The 24,689-nt window shown below is 43.0% G+C and overlaps 1 protein-coding gene across 1 annotated transcript in view; it reads right to left on the reverse strand.

Moving 5' to 3' along the window:
- The window catches only part of LOC111964664 (lysyl oxidase homolog 2A), a 48,483-nt gene that overhangs the window by 10,108 nt on the left and 13,686 nt on the right, over nt 1-24,689 (reverse strand). Inside the window, exons 4-7 of the mRNA XM_023988507.2 lie at nt 5,212-5,420; nt 3,830-4,046; nt 3,009-3,192; nt 2,125-2,276 (exon numbers count right to left, since the gene is read on the reverse strand). Coding sequence (XP_023844275.1) covers nt 2,125-2,276; nt 3,009-3,192; nt 3,830-4,046; nt 5,212-5,420 — 762 coding nt within the window. The remainder of the gene's footprint in view (nt 1-2,124; nt 2,277-3,008; nt 3,193-3,829; nt 4,047-5,211; nt 5,421-24,689) is intronic.

Genomic DNA, 24,689 nt, shown 5'->3' on the forward strand with positions numbered 1-24,689 from the left:
TTACCTAAAGTATTTTCAGAGGCAATAAAACATCAAATATTTCTTATATTATGAAAATGTGGCAAAAATGTGTGGTTGGTGTCAATAGTGAAATCAGAATAACAAAAAAACACATCCACAGATGACATAAAACAAACATTTACAAATGGCAATGGTTGGCAATAGAGTTATATGACTTATATGAGTAATATACAAGTAACATACAAGTACTATAGAAGTTTTATATGAGTAACACACGTACTATATGAGTACTTATGAGTAATACCAGTGATGTAAACCCTGGATGACAGACAGGGGGTGCAGTATTGAAGCCATCGTGCAGCCATCTTGGTACTCCTCCATTGTAAAAATATACTTTTTGGAGAATATCTTCTCCCCGAGCTGCTGACGACTATTTCAGTCTGCACATACAAGAGTAATAAAGGCCCAGTGCACTAGTKTTGTGATCAGCACCCCTACTTCCCGCGGCTATGCCTACCTCTGGCTTCAAAGCCTCTCAACGGTCAATACATAGCATCAGTAATCCAGGGTTTATATAAATCATTGTGTAATACCCATACAGTGCATTCGGAAAGTATTCCGACCACTTCACTTTTTCCACATTTTGTTACGTTACAGCCTTGTTCTAAAATTTATGAAATTGTTTTTTTTTCTCTCATAAATCTACACACAATACCCATAATGACAAACCAAAAACAGTTTTTTTGAAATGTTTGCAAAAATATAAAAAAGAAAAAGTAAATATCACATTTACATAAGTATTCAGACCCATTACTCAGTACTTTGTTGAAGCACCTTTGCAGCAATTACAGCCTCGAGTCTTCTTGGATATGACGCTACAAGCTTGGCACACCTGTATTTGGGAAGTTTCTCCCATTCTTCTTTGCAGATCCTCTCAAGCGCTGTCAGGTTGGATGGGGAGCGTCGCTGCACAGCTATTTTCAGGTCTCTGAGAGATGTTGGATCGGGTTCTGGCTGGGCCACTCAAGGACATTCAGAGACTTGTCCCGAAGCCACTTTTGCGTTGTCTTGGCTGTGTGCTTAGGGTCCTTGTCCTGTTGGAAGGTGAATCTTCACCCAGTCTGATGCCCTGAGCGCTCTTGGGCAGGTTTCCATCAAGGATCTCTCTGTACTTTGCTCCGTTCATTTTTCCCTCAAACCTGACTAGTCTCCCAGGCCCTGTCGCTGAAAAACAAACCCCACAGCATGATGCTACCACCACCATGCTTCACCGTAGGGATGGTATTGGCCAGGTGATGAGCAGTGCCTGGTTTCCTTCAGGCATGACGCTTGGTATTCAGGCCAAAGAGTTCAATCTTGGTTTCATCAGACTAGAGAATCTTGTTTCTCATGGTCTGAGAGTCCATTAGATGCCTTTTGGCAAACTCCAAGCAGCCTGTCATGTTTCCATCTGACCACTTTACCATAAAGGCCTGATTGGTGGAGTGCTGCAGAGATGGTTGTCCTTCTGGAAGGTTCTCCCATTTTCACAGAGATACTCTGGAGCTCTGTCAGAGTGACCATCGGTTTCTTGGTCACCTCCCTGACCAAGGCCCTTTTCCCCGATTGCTCAGTTTGCCGAGCGGCCAGCTCTAGGGAGATTCTTGGTGGTTCTAAACTTCTTCCATTTAAGAATGATGGAGGCCACTGTGTTATTGTGGACCTTCAATGCTGCAGACATTTTTTGGTACCCTTCCCCAGATCTGTGCCTCGACACAATCCTGTCTCAAAGCTCTACGGACAATTCCTTCGACCTCATAGCTAGGTTGTTTCTCTGACATGCACTGTCAACTGTGGGACCTTAAATAGACAGGTGTGGGCCTTTCCAAATCATGTCCAATTCAATTGAATTTAACACAGGTGGACTCCAATCAAGTTTTAGAAACATCTCAAGGATGATCATTGGAAATTGGATGCACCTGAGCTCAATTTCCGAGTCTCATAGCAAAGGGTCTGAATACTTGTAAATAAGGTATTTCCATTTTTTTTACTTTATAAATTTGCTAACATTTCTAAAAAACTGTTTTCGCTTTGTCATTATGGGGTATTGTATGTAGATTTATGAGGGAAAATATTACTTGAATTTGCAGCAACATGCAGTGGGCATGTGCTAGGTCTACTCACTCTGTTCTGGAAGCCCATGGCAGGAACATTACATCTAACTGCAGCATCCTCCTCGTGACTGCAGCCCAGGGCATCTCTGTTGAAGTAGCACTCAGTGAGGGATTTCTCAAAGCCAGAACACTTCACCTCATTCATATGGACCGGGCCCATTCCTACAGGGGAGAGAAGACACACTGGGAGTCAGATCCATCCCACTCGCAATCACAGAATTAAATATGTATCTCTATGCTTTCAATAATCCAGGACACAGACACTGGACTGGTTTCCCAGACACAGATTTAACGTAGWTCAGGATTAAAAAGCATTCTCAACAAAGAGTCCTCCAATGAAAAAGCTTTTTAGTTCAGGACTAGGCTAAATCTGTGTCTGGGAAACCGGCCCACTATGTTTAATTGAATAGCAATAATGCCTAACAGGAGTAGAAATCCCACTGAGAGTGGATATCAACTCTCCTGCCAATTTTAAGCCAACTCTGACCCATTCAAGTGGGGCACTTGGGAACATTAAACTGTTCTCTCTCTTTTTAAAACTTTGTCAAGTAAAAATAATTCATGTAAATAAAAATGGATTTTCCACAATATAATGTGTGATCACTCCCTTCCTGCTGTGTCTGTCTCCAGCATATGACAGGACAGGAACATTTCTCTGGCAGTGTTTGCTCTGTAACTAGAGCCAGGGTGGTCCGAGACAGACTGACAGCAGATCAAGAAAACAGAAAATACACTATCCTCTGTTACTGTGTGGTTATACAGTATCTGAATAGTGGATGGCAGAGGTGGTTGGTCTGAGACTTGGATCACTATGGATAAGCGCTTGCATATTCCATTACAGCAGATTTATGTACTTGAATGGGAGAGACAGAGAGAGAGAGAGTGGAGACCTACCTTGTCCCAGTTTGCCTCCAGCGAGGACCTCCTTGGCACTACCGAAGCCCAGTTCTCGACACACCACGGTGGCTGCCTCCAGGTTCCAGCTGTCGTCGCAGACGGTGCCCCATTCACCATTTTTCAGCACTTCCACTCGCCCTTCCCCTATGTTGGCCCCGCCTCTCAGACGCACCAGGGGTTGCTGCAGAAACGATTAACCGTGTTAGGCCTACTGTTACTGAGAAACAATAGTTTACAATCACTTGGCATAGTTAAAATATCCAATTACTTTGAAACGTGTTTATGTATTCTTTACAGAAACAGTCCAGTAACTCATATTTGGATTTTGTTTGTTGAACCACACAAAGATAAACAGTATCTTATTGTTCCATACATCTGAGCTTATTGTGAATCACAGAGAGAGAGAGGGAGAGAGTTTGAGATCTCAGTGTATCTATTTTCTCTTTCGTCCAGAGCCCATGACTCATCTGTGAAGTGTTCGAACACAGTGTTCTGCAGTCTCTAAGTTGAATCACATGCAACGTGATACAAAACAGCACAGCACATAATGGAGAAATCAAAGAGTGGATTTTATAGGAAAGATCACTAAATCAAACTGTAATTGTAACTGCTTCCTTACATTAATTAACATTAACAACTAAGGTTTGTCTTTCATAATTTTCTCCTCTTCTGAATGCTTTCCAATTCAATACAAGATACAATGCCAGAGACAGCTCAAACTCTAGTAACATCACATCTCCATCATAAGCAGTCTCTTGCACAGAGGTCCTATGAATCACAGTTCTATGCTCTCTCTCGTTCCAGATGATCCAACCTACCTCCACCCTGTAGGCCTTGCTGAAGCCCTGGGCGTGGCTGGGAGCAAAGGCACGTCCTGGAACACAGTTGACCACCACGGGCAAGCCCTTCTCACAGGTGGCATTCCTCCTCAGCTCCACCTTGTGGCCCAGCTTACAGCCATGCAGGCTAGCCTCGTTCCCCGTGCAGTTCACCCCGAAGCCCCAGTAGTTCTTCTTCCTGCGCTTGGACAGCAGCCTGAGACAGGAAACAAAGAGATTGAGTTGAGTCAAGTTGAATTTAGTTGAATTGCACTGAATTTAAGTAGTTAATTTTTCTATTTTAGCCTGCTGTGAAAACATGAACTTGTCTACAGTACCTGATGAGGAAACATTATACCAACTTTTGTTTTTTAATACATAAAATGCTACCCTACCCCTCATTAATACATTTCCCCAGATGAACTTGGGAGGTTTAAAAGTTTTTTTTATTGACTGTTTTAGTACAAAGTACAATGGGAGTATTGTAGTCAAAACAACATGCAATTCCCATCAGTGGGGACTGCTGAGGGAAGGACGGCTCATAATAATGGCTGAAACGGAGCAAATGGAATGGCATCAAACACATGGAAACCATATGTTTGATGTATTTGATACCATTCCACTGATTCCTCTCCAGCCATTACCACAAGCCCCTCCCCAATTAAGGTCCCACCTCCTGTGATTCCATTACCATTCCCATTACCAGTCCAAGTCATTCATGGTCCAAGTCATTCATGGTCCAAATGTGAAACAAAATACTTTTGTGAGAATATTAGTGGACACACACAGTGTGATTGTTGCACAACCACTTTCTCTTCTGCTCCAGTTAACACCACTTCTCTCACAAGTACCACATGAGTYTTAGTGACCACAGAGAGTCAGGGCCTTAGTTTAATATCTCATTAGAGACATGACCCTTTGTAGAGCCACCAAATGGGATGAGTGCCCCCTACTGGCCCCCCACACTACTTCCAACAGCATCTGGTGGTGCAAGGACCGACCCCCTCCCCTAGAAGAGGGCCAATAGAGGGATACAGGCCAGAATAGTTTGGCTGCCTGCTGGAATAAACAATCTGTCTGATTTAAAGGAGAGATTCAATTTTTTAATATATATTTTTTCATCTGTATTTTGGATGTAAATGGCATGTTATAGTGTCCAGGTGTGCAGGTCTTTAGACGCTCTACACATGAAATTGTGTCATTTCAAACTTTATCGCAACGTTATATTACATTTTGTTTGACCCAAGCAAAACTTTTCCATGTGCGCATGCAAAGGCTATCGCTTCGAGTCCAACTAAATTGAATATGACGAGAGAGAGACATTTGGGAGCACTTCATGAAGTCTGCATGTATCTTTCCCTCTTTTCTGTTATGCTGCTCACTTGTAGACTTTAGTGTTGTATCTTTTCTCTCCAGGGAAGCCGTACATCCCACAGATGACCCGGCTGTTCATCTCAGTCCACTCCAAGTCACAGATCTGTCTCCACTTCCCCCCGTCCTTCACCTCCAGGTAGCCCTCCGTCATGGGAACCCTTTTACGCTGGGAGGAGATGGCCCGGATACGCACATCTTCCACCTGGACATTCAGACTCTGCAGAAAGAGAGAGATACAGTCCCTGGATCAGCCACAGTCATTCAATCATATATTATTTCACTTGAAGATTATCAATGAAAGATTCGGGACAGTGCAGCCATGGCATGGAGCCCTATTGAGGCCTTATTCTTCATTTTTGAAGACATATTTGCCTTTAAAACCTCTACGGGATTGGCGTCCCTATACCGGGACGCTTGAGCTAATGTGCGCTAATGTGATTAGCATGACGTTGTAAGTAACAGCAGATCTTACAGGACATAGACATGTCTTATATGGGCAGAAAGCTTAAATTCTTGTTAATCTAACTGCACTGTAAAATTTACGGTAGCTACATTTTGTATTACCATATAATTTTTGTATGTTTTCTATAGTTATGTACTTGAAAATATATCACTTGACCAATTCGGCACATTTTGGGCAGACTTGATACAAAATATTGTCCAGTATTGCAATGCTTCACTGGATCAATCTGAAACTTTGCGCACACACTGGTGCCATCTAGTGACCTAAATCTAAATTGTGCCTAAACTGCAATATTATATTATGGCCTTTCTCTTGCATTTCAAAGATGATGGAACAAAACAAAAAAATTGAAAACGCATGTTTATTTGTTTGTATTATCTTTTACCAGATCTAATGTGTTATATTCTCCTACATTAATTTCACATTTCCACAAACGTCAAAGTGTTTCCTTTCAAATGGTATCAGGAATATGCATATCCCTGCTTTAGGTCCTGAGTTACAGGCAGTTAGATTTGAGAATGTCATTTTAAGCAAAAATTTAAAAAAAGGGTCCAATCCTTTTAAACTGCAATGCCTTACTTAACCCTATGAATGTCTAGAATTTGTTGTGCTCTGTCACCAACTTGACCAGAGAGGTGAGTTCAGGGTAAGGTGTATCGAGGGCCAGGTTGATACACGCATCATCAATTTGTTTTATTTGGTGACTTTTCACTTGCTGTCGGTCTATGTTAAGCAACGTTTGAGAAAGTAAATGAGATGTTGAAAATTTAATTGATTGGGACTAGGGGAATGGCATTTGCATAATCAATCATTCAATTATATTTTCCCATTGATCTTCGCTCAATTATAATCAAATCAGTAAAATACAAAGTGGGACTGCAAAAACACTATCTTAAAGCTATCTTGATCCAACATAACAAAAATCTGAATTGCGTGTATTTTATTTAACCTTTATTTAACTAAGCAAGCCAGTTAAGAACAAATTCTTATTTACAATGACGGGCTACCCCGGCCAATTGTTGGTCCAATTGTGCGTTGCCCTATGAGACTCCCAATCACGGATGGTTGTGATTCAGCCTAGAATCTAACCAGGGTCTGTAGTGATGCCTCTAGCACTGAGATGCAGTGCCTTAGACCTCTGCGCCACTCGGGAGCCCAAGCTACACCAAGCTTTTCACCAAGGTACAATAACAGTCGAGACAAAAGCTGTTGCCTGAGGGCTGAAGTAAGCTGAGGGTGGTCCCCTAACCCTAACGTATGGGGCTAACCCTAAACCCAACCGGTCAGTAGAGGGGTCATGGTCCTCAGTTACCCTCCTCTGTCTGTCCTGAGAACCCTTAAAGGAGAGCGGCGTCTTCACATTTGAGGAAAAGGGAAAGGGGGATACATAGTCAGTTGTACAACTGAATGCCTTCAACTGAAATGTGTCTTCCGCATTTAACCCAACCCTTCTGACTCTGTTCAGCCCCATAAGCCCATAGAACCATAGACCCACAGTCTAACTCCTGGCTGTAATGTGTATGTGGAGACATGAAGTGCTCAGTGCCAACCCTCTAAAAACTCATTTGATAAGCCATGAATGCTGAGCTCAGCCTTTTCTTCAACAGCCAGTCGTCTCGCCTGCTAAGAAAGACAGTCCAACATTTCTGTGTGAATCCAGAAACATTAGCATTTAGTAAAAATGGGGGTGGTTTTCTGGAAATGGCGTCAGCCTTTGGGAATGTTCGTATTCCCTCGACACCAAAAATGTAGTGGTGAACGGAAAGACGTGATTGAGTCAAGACTGTTTTTGCAGTGACCCCAGTCACCCGACTACTGACTACAGTGGCAAGAGAGAAGACAGTCTTTCATACATTTAAATCCCGACGGTCACTTTATCACTGTGAGTTTCCGTCAACAAAGCAGAGCAAGGCAGGGTGAACGTGGTCAAGGGAGAGAGGGCCTTGAAAGGACGTTAGACGCAAAGTGGGCGAGGTTTCTCTCTATAATGTAAATACATGACGGGCGGAGGGGAAGCCGGTTTGAAGTGGGGGCTCTTAAAACCATCTCAGTGTTTGGTTTGGCAGAATGGTCCAAAAGGAAACCAAAGGGCTGAGAATGTGAGGTGCAAGGGGGACACATGAGACCTGCAGCTGGGATGCATATACACTCATTTCCCCGAAACGAGACCACCAGACATAACACCGGCATCACAGTTTGCTCAAGGCACACCTAAAACTACACCTTGTTTAGGAATGTGGAAATTGTGCTTATCAAACATAGAAACACTCTTTTGGGAAGGTTCAGACACAAATGTCTCAGAATTAGTGACCTTCATGAATGACTAATATTGTTATCATCCCTAGCCTTGGTGATTGTGTTATGACCTCTCCCAAGGAAGTTCATTCTCTTTGGACCGTGGTTAGCTCCTACTCATCTCGGGGGTCAGACGACTGTAATCATACTCAAGGTCTTACTCGAGGTGGCATTCAAAAGAAATGCATCCCCTTCCCCAACGTAACAAATATTTTCACATGACCCTCCCCTTGTACTGTAAAATATTTTGCGCACCCTCCCCCTTCATAAAATGTACTCAAAAAGAATTATTACCAACATAAATAACAAGAACCATAGCAAACCCTGTGTTTATAAACGCGGATATCAACTTTACCACTTCAGCATGGTTTTGTGGCACAGTCGATGCAATGCAGGGCTAAGAAGGTTGAGGGTTCACCAACCACCACAGAGGAGCTCACTCTCCCTGCCTGTTTCATTACACTACGATCAGAGCCGGCTGCAGACAATGATCAGCTAGAGGGCAATCACATTTTCAACTAAATTATATTTTTGTAAAGATGACTGAAAATTAAAACATTAATTTACCTTGATTAGATAAGTGTTCACCCCCCTGAGTTAATACATGTTAGAAAAACCTTTGGCAGCAATTACAGCTGTGAGTCTTCTTGGGTAAGCCTCATAAGAGCTCTGCACAACTAGATTGTGCAATAGTTAACCATTATTCTTTTCAGAATTCCTCAAGCTCTGTCAAAGAGTTGGGGATCATGGCTAGACAGCAATTTTCAAGTCTTGCCATAGATTTTCAAGCAGATTTAAGTCAAAACTGTAACATGGCCACTCAGGACATTTACAGATGTTGTATATATGGGGGACAGAGGAAGGGCAGTCATTCAAAAATCATGTCAACTCCTATTATTTCACACAGAGTGGGTCCATATAACTTCTTCTGTGATTTGTTAAGCCAAAATGTACTTCTGAACTAATTTAGGCTTGCCTACACAAAGGGGTGAATACTAATTTGTAAAAATGGATAGAATTTCACTTTGACATAATGGAGAATTTTATGTAGCTCAATGACAAGAACATATAATTACATATATTTCAAGCACAGTTCCATAGGGTGTAGACTTTCCATAGGCACTGTATGTGGCCACACTATATAGGACAACAGCCAGACTGGGCTGCTACTGTGTCTTTCTATAATCTGTCCAGAGTAGACCCACAACTGATCCAAATGGAATGAAACATTCAAATAACAGGGCTTTTGCACCATCATTCAAATGTCATTTTACATTTACATTTTAGTCATTTAGCAGACGCTCTTATCCAGAGTGACTTACAGTTAGTGCATTCATCTTAAGATAGCTAGGTGTAACAACCACATATCACAGTCGTAGTAAATAAGTTTTTCCTCAATAAAGTAGCTATAAGCAAGGTCAGAGCTAGTAAGTGGGGGGAAAAAGCGAGAATACGTGAATGAAGAGGTGAGGAGGTGGTGCAAGGGGGTGTCGTTGAATTATTTAAGATACACTTTGAATAGGTAGGGTTTGAGATATTTTCAGAAGATGGGCAGGGACTCTGCTGTCCTAGCTTCAGGGAGAAGCTGGCTCCACCATTGGGGTGCCAGGACAGAGAATAGCTTTGACTGGGCTGAGTGGGCGCTGCCTTGACGTAGCGGTGGGAGGGCTAAGAAAGGTTTTGAGCATAGCCCTGGAGGTATGAGGGGGGGGGTAGGTCCTCTTGCAGCTCTGTAGACAAGTACCAAAGGTTCTTTGCACTCTGGGAGGGGGACACCGTGGAGCTGTCAACCGTGATGGAGAGGACTTGGAGCGGGCAGGCCTTACCCGGGAGGGGGAGAGAAGCTCCGTTTTGTTGAGGTTGAGCTTGAGGTGGTGGGCCGACATCCAAGCTGAGATATCTGCCAGGCACGCAGAGATGCGTGTCGCAACCTGGGTGTCAGAAGGGGCGAAGGAGAAAAGTAGTTGAGTGTCATCCGCATAGCAACGATAGGAGAGACCATGTGAGGATATGACGGAGCCGAGTGACTTGGTGTATAGAGAGATGAGGAGAGGGCCTAGAACCGAGCCCTGGGGGACACCAGTAGTAAATGGTGCAGACACAGATCTTCTCCACGTCACCTGGTAGGAGCGGCCTTCCAGGTAGGATGCAATCCAAGAGTGTGCAAAGCCTGAGACGCCCAGCCCTGAGAGGGTTCCCGGTGTCAAAGGCAGCAGATCTGAACAAACGACCCACCTACCACTATTGTCACCATGAATGGCTGATAGAGGGCAGGATAGACAGTTGACTGATAGACTATATTGACCTGTGGTATAGTGCATGCGTACTGCATAAGGGTAGTACTAAAACATAGGGGAGGCGCATGCAAGCAGATGAGGAAATGTGCCTATATGGAAGACCTTATATAGTATAGTAGACCTGCAAAATGGCTAATCTAAATCAGGAAAAAACACACTACTCTCCCCAAAGCAAAAAAAAAGTTTGACAATCCTCCCCTATTTTGGACCAGCCCACCCCACCCCAGTAAATTTCGAACTGTCCCTTGGTAGGCCATCATTCTAAATAAGAATTTGTTCTTAACTGACTTGCCGAGTTAAATAAAGGTTCAATTAAAAAAATACAAATAATAATTAGATCATAACTAAAAACATGTGTTTGTGGGAGTTGCTTAGGTCAACATACTGTACTTGTGTCGCAAAACAAATATGCAAATAAACTATTCATCTATTTCTGTTTAGTCCTTTCAGTTCTCATCTGTGCAACCTAATGCTAACCCGAACTGACCTTTCGCCGATAGGGCCTGTTTGTATGATTCATCCTAAGACTATTCACAAACAACATAAATCTTACAACTCTTATGTCCAAGTAAATATGTCCAAAAGTGGTCATTGCCAGTTCGATGGACCTCTCAAAGTAGAAATGGAATTACTGCTGGACTGGACATGTCCTTATGTAAGTTAGACTTTTAATACCCGACTGATTACTCAACCATTTCCACAGCAGCCATCTGGAACAAGGCGGAATGTTTTCCTGTCTGGGTTCCCCATCCATCAGTAGGTGTCTATGTGAAAGTGAGGCAGGCCACGGTCATTCCAGTAACTGACTAATTCAGCCTGAAGCTACTGTGCATTTCTTTCCTCTCATTCACCCCACTGCCCGACTGTGCTTCACGTTGGGCTTACACGTGCCTGTCTTCTCTTACTAAACATGGGGGGAAATGAATGTTAATCATGCTGCAGCAGTTTAGTAGCAAAAGAGCTCAAGTTTCAAAATTATTTGAAATTACTTTCACATCTGCCCCTAGCCCTGCCGTTTCGAAGGCCTTTCCTCATAAATGACTGGAAACTGGATTGGCTCTGCTGGTGTGTGTGTGTGCGTGTTTGCTTGCATGCACACGTTTGTGTGTTTCGCATCTGGAATATCTATTATTGTGTAACACCGAGACAGAAAGTACAAGGATCACCCCCACACACACAAGGACAAGCCCAGCAAAGCCAAGTCCCAACAGTCCTACCAGCAGACTAAACCATTATGTGTCCAGTCAATGGACAGCACCACACACACAGAGCATGTCGTCACATTCCAGTCTGAAACTGCTCTTACAGTGGCAGCCCTTAGAGCCTCGATGAGTGAATGGAGACTTAGTAGTGAAAAAGGTAGTGCCACATTAAATAGGGTCCAAAATGATTGACACCCTTGATAAAGATGACTGTATCAAATAAATAATTMAAACACGGAGGTATTTTGTATGCTCAAAAAGATTTGAAATTATATTATTTTATACGAATACAACTGCTCAGAGAAAGAGATTTTGTTTAACATGTAATCTTTATTTCTCATCAAAAAGGTAGTGGTCAAAATGATTGATACCCCTTTTTTTTAATACCTCACCTTGCGAGGATAATAGCACTGAGCCCTTTTCAAAAATGTTTTATGAGATTAGAGACCATGTTGGGAGGGATCTTAGATCGTTCCGCCATACAGAATCTTTCCAGATCCTTGGTATCCTTCATATGTGCTTATGGGCTGCCCTCTTCAGTTCAAACCACAGGTTTTCAATGCATCCAGAGACTGTCAATTAACCATTTCTTTGTGGATTTTGATGTTGTGCTTGGGGTTATTGTCTTCATAGCCATGGGGAAGTAGTTTGGGGGTGGGGGTGCCACGATTATTTTTTCCATGGGGGGGCTGATTTTTTGTCTTGTCTTGCTTGAAGATCGACATGTGGCCAAGATTCGAGCTTCTATCGCAAAGGCAACCATGTCCTTGTACTGATTAAAGTTCATAAAGGAAAACCAGCCAAAAACTATCTTTTAGTATTTGTTTCATTAGTACATTGTTGATATTGTCCCAAAATGTTTTTCATGTTAGCAATCAGATTTTCAAGATACATAACTTTCAAAATGCAGAAATAAAGACGGTATGCACCATAACGGCTGTATTTCTGTATTTTGAAAGTTATACAGTTGAAGTCGGAAGTTTACATACACTTAGGTTGGAGTCATTAAAACTCGTTTTTCAACCACTCCACAAATTTCTTGTTAACAAACTATAGTTTTGGCAGTCGGTTAGGACACTACTTTGTGCATGACACAAGTCATTTTTCCAAAATTGTTTACAGACAGATTATTTCACTTTAAATTCACTGTATCACAATTCCAGTGGGTCAGAAGTTTACATACACTAAGTTGACTGTGCCTTTAAACAGCTTGGAAAATTCCAGAAAATGATGTCATGGCTTTAGAAGCTTCTGATAGGCTAATTGACATCATTTGAGTCAATTGGAGGTGTACTGTGGATGTATTTCAAGGCCTACCTTCAAAATCAGTGCTCTTTGCTTGACATCATGGGAGATCAAGAAATCAGCCAAGACCTCAGAAAAACAATTGTAGACCTCCACAACTCTGGTTCATCCTTGGGAGCAATTTCCAAACGCCTGGAGGTACCGTTCATCTGTACAACAACAGTACGCAAGTATAACCATGGTACTACGCAGCCATCATACCGCTCAGAAAGGAGACGTGTTCTATCTCTTAGAGATGAACGTACTTTGGTGCGAAAAGTGAATCAATCCCAGAACAACAGCAAAGGACCTTGTGAAGATGCTGGAGGAAACAGGTACACAAGTATCTATATCCACAGCAAAAAAAAAAATCTATATCAACATAACCTGAAAAGGCGCTCAGCAAGGAAGAAGCCACTGCTCCAAACCGCCATAAAAAAGCCAGACTACGGTTTGCAACTGCATATGGGGACAAAGATTGTACTTTTTGGAGAAATGTCCTCTGGTCTGATAAAACAAAAATAGAACAATGTTTTGGCCATAATGACATCGTTATGTTTGGAGGAAAAGGGGGAGGCTTGCAAGCCTAAGAACACCATCCCAACCATGAAGCACGGGTGGCAGCACGGGTGGCAGCATTAGTTTGTGGGGGGTGCTTTGCTGCAGGAGGGACTGGTGCACTTCACAAAATAGATGGCATCAAGAGGAAAGAAATTATGTGGGTATATTGAAGCAACATCCTCAAGACATCAGTCAGGAAGTTAAAGCTTGGTCGCAATGGGTCTTCAAATGGACAATGACCCCAAGCATACTTCCAAAGTTGTGGAAAAAATGGCTTAAGGACAACAAAGTCAAGGTATTAGAATGGCATCACAAAGGCCAGACCTCAATCCTATAGAACATTTGTGGGCAGCAACTGAAAAAAGCGTGTGCGAGCAAGGAGGCCTACAAACCTGACTCAGTTACACCAGCTCTGTCAGGAGGAATGGGCCAAAATTCACCCAACTTATTGTGGGAAGGTTGTGGAAGGCTACCCGAAGTTGACCCAAGTTAAACAATTTAAAGGCAATGCTAATCAAATCCTAATTGTGATGAAAGAAATAAAAGCTGAAATAAATCATTCTCTCTACTATTATTCTGACATTTCACATTCTTTAAATAAAGTGGTGATCCTAACTGACCTAAGACATGGRATTTTTACAARGATTAAATGTCAGGAATTGTGAAAAACTGAGTTTATATGTATTTGGCTAAGGTGTATGTAAACTTCCGACTTCAACTGTATATCTTGAAAACTTGAATGCTGACATGCAACACATTTTGGGACAATATCAACAATGGACTAATAAAACAAATACCAAAAKATTGTTTTGTGGGGCCCCAGGACCTGTGGAAGGAAGCAAAATAGCCACATAACGTAAAAAATCTACCACCATATTTTACAGTAGGTATGAGGTTCTTTTCTGCTCATGCATTCTCATTTCGATGCCAAACCCATCACTGGTGTATGTGGTCAAAGAACTCTCTTTTCCCGTCATTCAACTTAATGTAAATGCCTGGTGTTTGCTAAAATGYATTGGCACTTGGATTAGAACCGGTGCTTTGGTCAGATGACATGAAAATAGAACTCGTTGGCCACGCACACCAGTGGTGGGTTTGGTGTCGAAATGAGAATGCATAAGCAGAAAAGAACCCCATACCTACTGTAAAAATATGGCAACCTCGTCTCAGAGCATTTTGTATGATTCTGTACGTAAATCTGTGATACTCAATTTAGTATGATATGTTATCTTTCGTATGGTATGTATTAATTTGTGGATGTCCATCATCCATTTCGTATGATAGCTAGGTGGCTAACGTTAGCTAGGTGGCTAATGCTAACGTTAGATAGGTGGCTAACTTTAGCTAGGCTAGGGGTTAGGGTTAAGGTTAGGGTTAGGAGTTAGGTTAAAGGGTTATGGTTAAGGTTAGGGGAAGGGTTAGCTAACATACTGAGTACTTGCAAAGTAGCTAAAAAGTAGTAAGTAGTTGCAAAGTTGCTTATTAGCTCAAATGCAAAAGTTGTCCATGATGAGATTCGAAAACACAACCTTTGAGTTGCTAGACGTTTCCGTTATACACCCACCCATCTATTCATCCAAGCACAAGTACCATTCTGTCTTATGTAAGCATACCACATTTTTATTATTATTTATTTATTTAACTTTTATGTAACAAGGCAAGTCAGTTAAAAACAAATTCTTATTTACAATGACGGCCTACCCCGGCCAAACCGTAACGCAGACGACGCTGGGCCAATTGTGCGCCGCCCTATGGGACTCCCAATCACAGCCGGGTTGTGATACAGCCTGGAATCGAACCAGGGTCTGTAGTGACGCCTCTAGCACTGAGATGCAGTGCCTTAGACCGCTGTGCCATACGGGAGCCAAATGTAACATATTTTACTAATTTGAGTGTCCCAGATTTATATGTACTATTTTATGTGGAGTCTATGGTGGTGGATCTTTGATGTTATGGGGCTATTTCGCTTCCACTGGTCCTGGGGTGCTTGTTACGGTCAACGGCATCATGAACTTTACCCAGTACCAGGACATTTTAACTAAAAACCTGATTGCCTCTGTCAAGAGGCTGAGACTTGGCCGCAAGTGGATCTTCCAGCAACCCCAAGCACACATCAAAATCCACAAATAAATGGTTAATTGATGACAAAATCTATATTTTGCCATGTCCATCTCAGTCTCCAGACTTGAAACACATTGAAAACCTGTGGTTTGAATTAAAGAGGGCAGTCCATAACCACAGATGAAGGATATCAAGGATCTGGAAGGGTTCTGTATGGAGGAATGGTCTAAGATTCCTCCCAATGTGGCCTCCAACTCATAAAACATTTTAGAAAAAGGCTCAGTGCCGTTATCCTCACAAGGTGAGGTTTTGAAAGGTATTGAAAACACGGCAGTTAACAATCTACCGTTTGAGATTTTTTCCATTACTTTTGAAACAAAATCTTTTTCTCTGAGCATTGTATTAGTATAAAATAATATCCTTTCCCAGTTTTTTTGAGCACACAATATAGCTCAGTATTGGAATTATTTATTTTATACAGTCATTTTTGCTCATCTTATTTTCGGACCCAACTGTATATGAAATCTGTTATCAAATATATTATTAGTCTTATCATCATTATTTGTATGTTGTACACACACACACACCTTGAGCTAATACCAGGAGGAATCTAACTAACAAGGGGAGTCTTGTTAGCAACAGAATCTTCAGAGCTAGCAGCAGTTTGACCCCTAGCATCTACCCCTTAGGCCTAGGCTGTCCTGTAGTGTAAATAAACCGAGGCTGAAAACCTGCACAATGACTTCCACAGCTTGTTGTTTCCTCATCTCATTTACAATTTTTCCTGTGATAAAAACAGAACATAAGGCCAGGGTTGTTTATGAGTGCAACATGCCAAGCATGGATGAACACATGGGAAACAATGCCACTGCCTGCTAGCTGCGCATCATCATTTGGAGGATATACTAAACCTTAAATGATTTGGTACAGCTGTCGAACATGAGACGTTAGGGAAAGCAGTGAGTGAGGACATTCTGTTCCGATTGCCACCGAGGGAAACAACCGTCTAATACACGGTCCTTGTTCTTCAGCCAAATATGCAACATTCCTCTCTCCCTTCGCTCACGAGGCTCCTCTGAAGCCTGTCTCAACTCTCCAACTCTACCGTGTCACACGGGATTTTGGAAACACCTTTTTTTGCCCGGTTGAAAAATGCAACCTTTGCCCCCCCGTAGCTGTATATGGACCTCAAAGGTCTGCTGCTAGGCAGTCTGTTGACAGTATGTTTGGCCAGGAGCAACAGACAAAATCGTAATCGACATCTGGAGAGTGTTAGCAGCTGCTGCTTCGCTCTTTTTATGGAAGGACTTCACATCATGTGTTGTCATAACTCATAAGTACTTGGGGGAAGACCTCTCGGTCAATACCTGCAATGACTCGGGAAAGAACTAATCAAAACCTGCAAAGACTTTACACTCTTAGTGACGATTTCCCAAACACAGATTAAGCCTAGTCCTGGATTAAAAAGCACTTTTAATTGAGATTCTCCATTGAGAATGATTTTTTGTCCAGGACTAGGCTTAATCTGGGTCCAGGAAACCTCCCCCTTAAGACTTGGACTCACCATAGTCTTCAAAAGAGTTAATATTGCATGGGTGTTGGTGTGTCTCTGAAAAGATCATTGCTGAAAATTCATCATACACGATCATGAAGCATAATCAAATACCTTGTASATACTGTTGGCAGGCTCATTTAAAAAAACAACAAGAAAATGTTTTGATAAACATATACTTACACAGCAAAATGATGTCTGTAAATTGAACACTGTGGGTACTTTTGAAGTGTTTATGTGAGAATCACCAGAAAGTGTTGAATTTACACTTTTCAAAGTGTTGTCCTTTGAACATTGATACTTTCCAACACCAGGCTTGCACCAGGCTTGCGAAATCAGGCTTGCAAATCACATTATGCTGGCTTGCAAAGTGATGTGCAGAGTGGGGATATCCAACATTTGGAATTTATATTCACCCGTAACCTGCATTCAGAATGACTGCCAGGTTGGGAAGACTAAGACATGAGATTACCTTAAGCATCTAAACTCAAACAACCATTTCAGTAAAGGGTGCAAYAAATCCATATAACAGATTTRATWAGCTTAGAAGAATGTATGTTATTTATATTTGATTAGCATACGATTAATTAATCAATCAATGTACATGCAAAAACATTGATATTGAAACAAACAATACAAAAGATCTAACTGCAATAGAGCATGCTGGGAAATATGATAATGATGGGCATGGTTTTGGTTTAAAACTGGTTATTAACGCCAACACTGTGGATCTTTTACACCAATAAGTGGTAATTTAACACTTACAGAGTTAATGTAACACCTGAATTGAGACTAGAAATATTCAGCTGAAAAATCAACACTAGGTAACACTGGCCAATTTGACACCCTGATGGAAGAACTGTTTTTTTTAACAGCTTAAAAAGCAACACCAGCTGGCGTTCAGTTCGTACATAGTAACACAAAGTAACACCACATCAACACCAAAACTGCTTACACCAGGATATGAACACTGACGATTTTGCTTTGTTGTATCATACGATACATTGCCCATATCGTGTATAATAAGACCCATGGAATATCCCTCCACATCGAGATGTACCTCCCAGGTAACCGTCTGAGACCCAACTCCCTAGGCCACCTTGGCGATTGGTTCCACGTGTGGCAAGCCATTATCCCCACGTGCATGTGAACTATTGCGTGAGCAGCTGTCCTTGCTGAATCATGGCGTTAGTTAGCTAATGATAAACAACGCTTCCTGCCCACCTCCTAATGTTTGGGTCTGAAGAGAGAAGCCCCCATTAGATGACTTCATTCAGTTCATTCTTTGGCTTCATCCTTTGGCTTCTTGGAGGAACCAAACAGAGGACAAACAGACCTACAGTATACAAAGCAGAGACCAAATATCACACAACGACTTCTACTAAGATATACAACACTAGCGTAAGCACAAGCCAATTCTCATTAGCGACATAGCACAGCAGAGCTGAGTCATGCACAGTATCCATCTAGTTCCATTGTCAAAACATGGCTGACACTGACCAAAAAAGGTCAACATGAGGCGGCACCAAAGAAAGGCTAACGTCACTGACAGGAAATAGCTAAATGACCGGGGTCAAAGCAAAGCGTCCGGGACTAGTCTGATAGTCTGGGATGCTCTGCTTGGATAAAACTAACACATACAAGGAGAATCTGCCTGGAGCAGAACTTAACAACTGAGATGATTTATAAGGACTAAATGCTAGGCGACACCTGAAAGTCCCAGTGTGAAGTGAGATGGACGAAATGGTCATAAGCTACTATATCATGACATTTAAGTTTTGCGTAATTAACAAAAAATATGTCTGTGAAACAATTATCAGAAGATTAGAATAATTCAGTGTCTTTCCACCGAAAGAGCATTGATTTATTTGAAATGACAGAAAGACAACTTTTAGTCACCTGCAGTACTCATGTCTTTAATATGGACAACCTATCATTTGTGGTAAAGGCTTAATTTAATTGCCAGATCTGTGTGGTCTTGTTCTTTTTTGACAGCTAACTAGTGTAAAGTACACACAGATACTTGCATACATAGACATACACACACACACACACACACACACACACACACACACACACACCACACAACACACCACACACCAACACCACACACCACACACACACACACACACACACACACACACACACACACACACACACACACACACACACACACACACACACACACACACACACACACACACACACACACACACACAACACGCATACACAAAACAAACAAGCCTTTGACAATCAGAGAACCCCCAAAACACTCAAGACCTTTCTAAATAGTGTTTTTTGTTTTTACTTTTAACTTCAGGACAGGCTAGAGCATTACAAGATAGGAATATCTCTGATAAAATATGAATAACTGAATTAGCATGTAACACAGGTTTGTCTGGTTGGGTCTAACTAGGCTACATAAAGACATATTGACACAGTCAGGTCAGGGCGTGACCTGGTCGGAAACCCTGAATAGAATACCACTTCATCCCATGAATGAATGGAGACAGTCACTCACAGGAGCTGCTTGTGCCTGTTTCTGACGCAAGGTCAGGCCTGGTGAAGGGTCGAAATGACACCTTTTCCCATTCCACTCCCATTCCACTCCCCTGCTAGTTGAAAGACTGGTCAGTCCAGGGAAATATTGACAGGGTGGGGACAGTTAGCTGTAATAACACCCATATAAAGGTAAACATAAACAGGGCACAAATAAACAGCGGGTGCATATCCTTGTAAAGCAGGCATCTAGGTATTAAAAGAACAGGGTAAAGTTTGAGGATGGGGATTAATCTATTGAATAGCTTGCCCACTTAGATTCCACGCTAAAGCTTATGATGATTCCTGAAGCATTCATATAGGCCTTATAAAAGGCGTGTGAAGGCTTCATTAAGCCTTGAAAGTAGTAAATTCATGACCACGTGTCCTATTTCACTGCCTCTCGTCCTCCACTCTCCATTTTCAAATCAAATCGTATTTGTCACATGCGCCGAATACAACAGGTGTAGTAGACCTTACAGTGAATTGCTTAGTTACAAGCCTTAACCAACATGCTTTAAAAAGTTAATAAAAAAGTAAGTGTTAAGTGAAAATAGATAAGTAATTTATTTATTATATTAAAGTAACAAATAATTAAACAGCAGCAGTAAAATAACAAGCGAGGCTATATACAGGGGGTACCGGTACAGAGTCAATGTGCGGGGGCACCGGTTAGTTGAGGTAATTGAGGTAATATGTACATGTAGGTAGAGTTATTAAGGTGAGTATGCATAGATAATAAACAGAGTAGCAGCAGTGTAAAAGAGGGGTCTGGGTAGCCTTTTGATTAGCTGTTCAGGAGTCTTATGGCTTGGGGTTAGAAGCTGTGTTAAGAAGCCTTTTGGACCTCGACTTGGCGCTCCGGTACCGCTTGCCGTGCGGTAGCAGAGAAAACAGTCTRTGACTAGGCTGGCTGGAGTCTTTGACAATTTTTAGGGCCTTCCTCTGACACCAACTGATATAGAGGTCCTGGATGGCAGGAAGCTTGGCCCCAGCTTCCTCATCCTTTCTCATGGAGTTGGTCATTTAATGAGAAAGATACACAGGGATCTGAGACATCCTCCAGAGCCGTGTTATCTTATGAAGCCTAGTGAAAACACAGACACTGAGGGAGAATCCACATAAATTTTAAACCGGGAAACACTGCCAATTCTCTAGTCTAGCGCAGTATGTGGCATTTGACTATCCTGCTGCTCTCAACTGCTAACTGTTAAAAAGATCAACCACAGACTGGCCTTTCAGCTTTAGATGGCTTTAAACTCTTATTTAAATTCAAACACATTCAAGGGAAACACAAACACTACTGGATGAGCTAGGCTCACATAAATGGCCATACTCATGCTATTCCTCGCTCCTGTCGGACGGCAGGAGTTTTAGATTAGTGTTGAAGTGTCCCATGTTAAAACAGAAATGCCTCCCTCCTCCCTTTAGGTATATAAATCCCACGCAAACTTTCCGTCTGGCACAGAGGTGCTTTCATTAATGTGACGGGATGGGATGGTTTCCCCCTGTGTGTGCGTATGTGTGTGTGTGTGTGCGCCAGTGTGTTATATACACTGTTGTTATCTCCTCCACACCAGTCAGAGTCTGGTTCTCTGTGAGTCACCTGGTTAGCATCCCAGATGCCAGAGAGGAGGTCGTTACCGTGGTTACGCCAGAAAGAAGGGCGTATTGTGGTAAAGTCATCAGGCCACAGACCAACCATTGCTCAGTGGGCTAGAATGTCTCTGGTTTCCTGTTGTAGGCAAATGTGAGAGCACTAGTGGAAGATTTAACATGTGGCCCACCTGTGTCACGTCTGTTGACATTCTATGATGTCACGTTTCCATCCCACCGCAAAACCTGCTTCTCTGTGAGTTCAGGGCATTCCAAGTCAAAACTTAGTGTGATCCCTTAACTTAGCTAAGGCTGTTTTCAACTCCCAGTGAACTGCCAAAATCAATACAGATACAGTCAAACTTGAGTTAAACTAAACTCGAGCTTTAGTGCTGTGGACATGCTGATTGAAGTCACACAGACCCTCTCAATGAACAAACATTACCAACGAAATGTGTCTCTGTTGGTGCTAAGTGAACTGAACTTTCCCTACAGGAACTCGTGATCTTCCTGTCCGGGTTGGCACCCCCCCTTGGGTTCGTRACGTGGGGGAGATCTTTGTGGGCTATACTCAGCCTTGTCTCAGGGTAGTAGGTTGGTGGTTGAAGATATCCCTCTAGTGGTGTGGGGGCTGTGCTTTGGCAAAGTGGGTGGGGTTATATCCTGCCTGGTTGGCCCTGTCCGGGGGTATGGTCGGACAGGGCCTCAGTGTCTCCCGACCCCTCCTGTCTCAGCCTCCAGTATTTATGCTGCAATAGTTTGTGTCGGGGGGCTAGGGTCAGTCTGTATATCTGGAGTATTTCTCCTGTCTTATCCGGTGTATTGTTTGAATTTAAGTATGCTCCCTCTAATTCTCTATCTCTCTCTTCTCTCGGAGGACCTGAGCCCTAGGACTATGCCTCAGGACTACCTGGCCTGATGACTCCTTGCTGTCCCCAGTCCACCGCGTCATGCTGCTGCTCCAGTTTCAACTGTTCTGCCTTCGGCTATGGAACCCTGACCTTTTCACCGAATGTGCTACCTTGTCCCGAACCTGCTGTTTTTGACTATCTCTCTCTACCGCACCTGCTGTCTCTAACTCTGAATGATCGGCTATGAAAAGCCAACTGACATTTACTCCTGAGGTGCTGACCTGTTGCACCCTCTACAACACTGTGATTATTATTATYTGACCCTGCTGGTCATCTATGAACGTTTGAACATCTTGGCCATGTTCTGTTATAATCTCCACTCGGCACAGCCAGAAGAGGACTGGCCATCCCTCAGAGCCTGGTTCCTCTCTAGGTTTCTTCCTAGGTTCTGGCCTTTCTAGGGAGTTTTTCTTAGCCACCGTGCTTCTWCATCTGCATTGCTTGCTGTTTGGGGTTTTAGGCTGGGTTTCTGTACAGCACTTTGTGACATCGTCTGATGTAAAAAGGGCTTAATAAATACATTTGATTTAAATTTGATTGATTCATCTTTACAATCACAGTCCAGACCTTTTATGGCAGGGATCATGAACTAGATTCAGCCACAGGCAGATTTTTTCTTGCGTGGACGGTCGGGAGGCCAGAACATATTTACAAATAATTTGTAGACTGCAATTTAACTGCAAGAAGCCCAAACAGATATAATGTTTGACTAAAACATAATCATTTAAAATCTTGCTTACATTTGTATACGATCACGTGTCTCTCTATTATGCATGTGAATACTTGATTTCTTTAATTAAAATCCCTTGGAGCTGATTTCCTGGTGTTTTTACAGTCTTTTATGTCCAACAACAGAAAAAAAYRAAAATGAAAAAAATATATATATTTAATTGTTTTGCTCAGAAAACATGCGGGCCAAATAAAACCACCTGCGGTGGTTCGGGCCACCAGTTGGGAAACCCTGTTTTAAGGGAACCCCTTCTGCTTGTCTGGCTGGAATGTGATATCATGGAAACTAGGTTTAACGAAATGGTTTACTGTAAGTAGGGCTGTGGCGGTCATGACATTTTGTCAGCTAGTTATTGTCATGCAAATTACTGCCGGTCTCACGGTAATGGTAGCCGGCTAGTGATGGCTATTTAACTGTTTGATGGCCTTGAGATAGAAGCTGTTTTTCAGTCTCTCGGTCCCAGCTTTGATGCACCTGTACTGATCTTGCATTCTGGATGGTAGCGGGTTGAAAAGGCCGTGGCTTGTGTGGTTGATGTCCTTGATGATCTTTTTGGCCTTCCTGTGACATCGGGTGCTGTAGGTGTCCTGGAGGTTAGGCAGTGTGCCCCCGGTGATGCGTTGGGCAGACCGCACCACCCTCTGGAGAGCCCTGCGTTTGCGGGCACTGCAGTTGCCGTACCAGGTGGTGATACAGCCCGACAGGATGCTCTCAATTGTGCATCTGTAAAAGTTTGAGAGGGTCTTAGGGGCCAAGCAATTTCTTCAGCCTTCTGAGGTTGAAGAGACGCTGTTGCGCCTTCTTCACCACACTGTCTGTGTGGGTGGACCATTTCAGATTGTCAGTGATGTGTACGCTGAGGAACTTGAAGCTTTTCACCTTCTCCCCTGCGGTCCCGTTGATGTGGATAGGGGCGTGCTCTCTCTGCTGTTTCCTGAAGTCCACGATCAGCTCCTTCGTTTTGTTGACGTTGAAGGAGAGGTTATTTTCCTGGCACCACTCCGCCAGGGCCCTCGCCTCCTCTCTGTAGGCTGTCTCGTCATTGTTGGTAATCAGGCCTACAACTGTTGTGTCGTCTGCAAACTTGAGGTTTGAGTTGGAGGCATGCGTGGCCACGCAGTCATGGGTGAACAGGGAGTACAGGAGGGGGCTGAGCACACACCCTTGTGGGGCCCCTGTGTTGAGGATTAGTGAAGTGGAGATGTTGTTTCCTACCTTCACCACCTGGGGGCGGTCCGTCAGGAAGTCCAATACCCAGTTGCACAGGGCGGGGTTAAGACCCAGGGCCTCGAGCTTAATAATGAGCTTGGAGGGTACTATGGTGTTGAAGGCTGAGCTATAGTCAATTACATAGGTATTCCTCTTGTCCAGACGGGACAGGGCAGTGTGCAGTGCGATGGCGATTGCATGGTCTGTGGATCTATTTGGGCGGTATGCAAATTGAATTAGGTCCAGGGTGTCAGTTAAGGGAGAGGTGATATGATCCTTAACTAGCCTCTCAAAGCACTTCTTGATGACAGAAGTGAGTGCTACGGGGCGATAGTAATATAGTTCAGTTACCTTTGCTTTCTTGGGTACAGGAACAATGGTAGACACCTTGAAGCAAGTGTGGACAGCAGACTGAGATAGGAAGAGATTGAATATGTCCGTAAACACTCCAGCCAGCTGGTCTGCGCATGCTCTGAGGATGAGGCTAGGGATGCTGTCTGGGCTGGCAGCCTTGCGAGGGTTAACACRTTTAAATGTCTTACTCACTTCGGCCACGGAGAACGAGAGCCCACAGTTCTTGGGAGCGGGTCGCGTCGGTGGCACTGTTTTATCCTCAAAGCGGGCGAAGAAGGTGTTTAGCTTGTCCGTGAGCAAGACGTCGATGTCCGCAACGTGGCTGGTTTTCACTTTGTAATCTGTGATTGTCTGTAGACCCTGCAACATACGTCTCGTGTCCGAGCCGTACAATTGCAACTCCACTTTGTCTCTGTACTGACGTTTTGCCTGT

Source organism: Salvelinus sp. IW2-2015, linkage group LG1 (assembly GCF_002910315.2).
Source record: "Salvelinus sp. IW2-2015 linkage group LG1, ASM291031v2, whole genome shotgun sequence".
In the NCBI taxonomy this organism is placed as follows: domain Eukaryota; kingdom Metazoa; phylum Chordata; class Actinopteri; order Salmoniformes; family Salmonidae; genus Salvelinus; species Salvelinus sp. IW2-2015.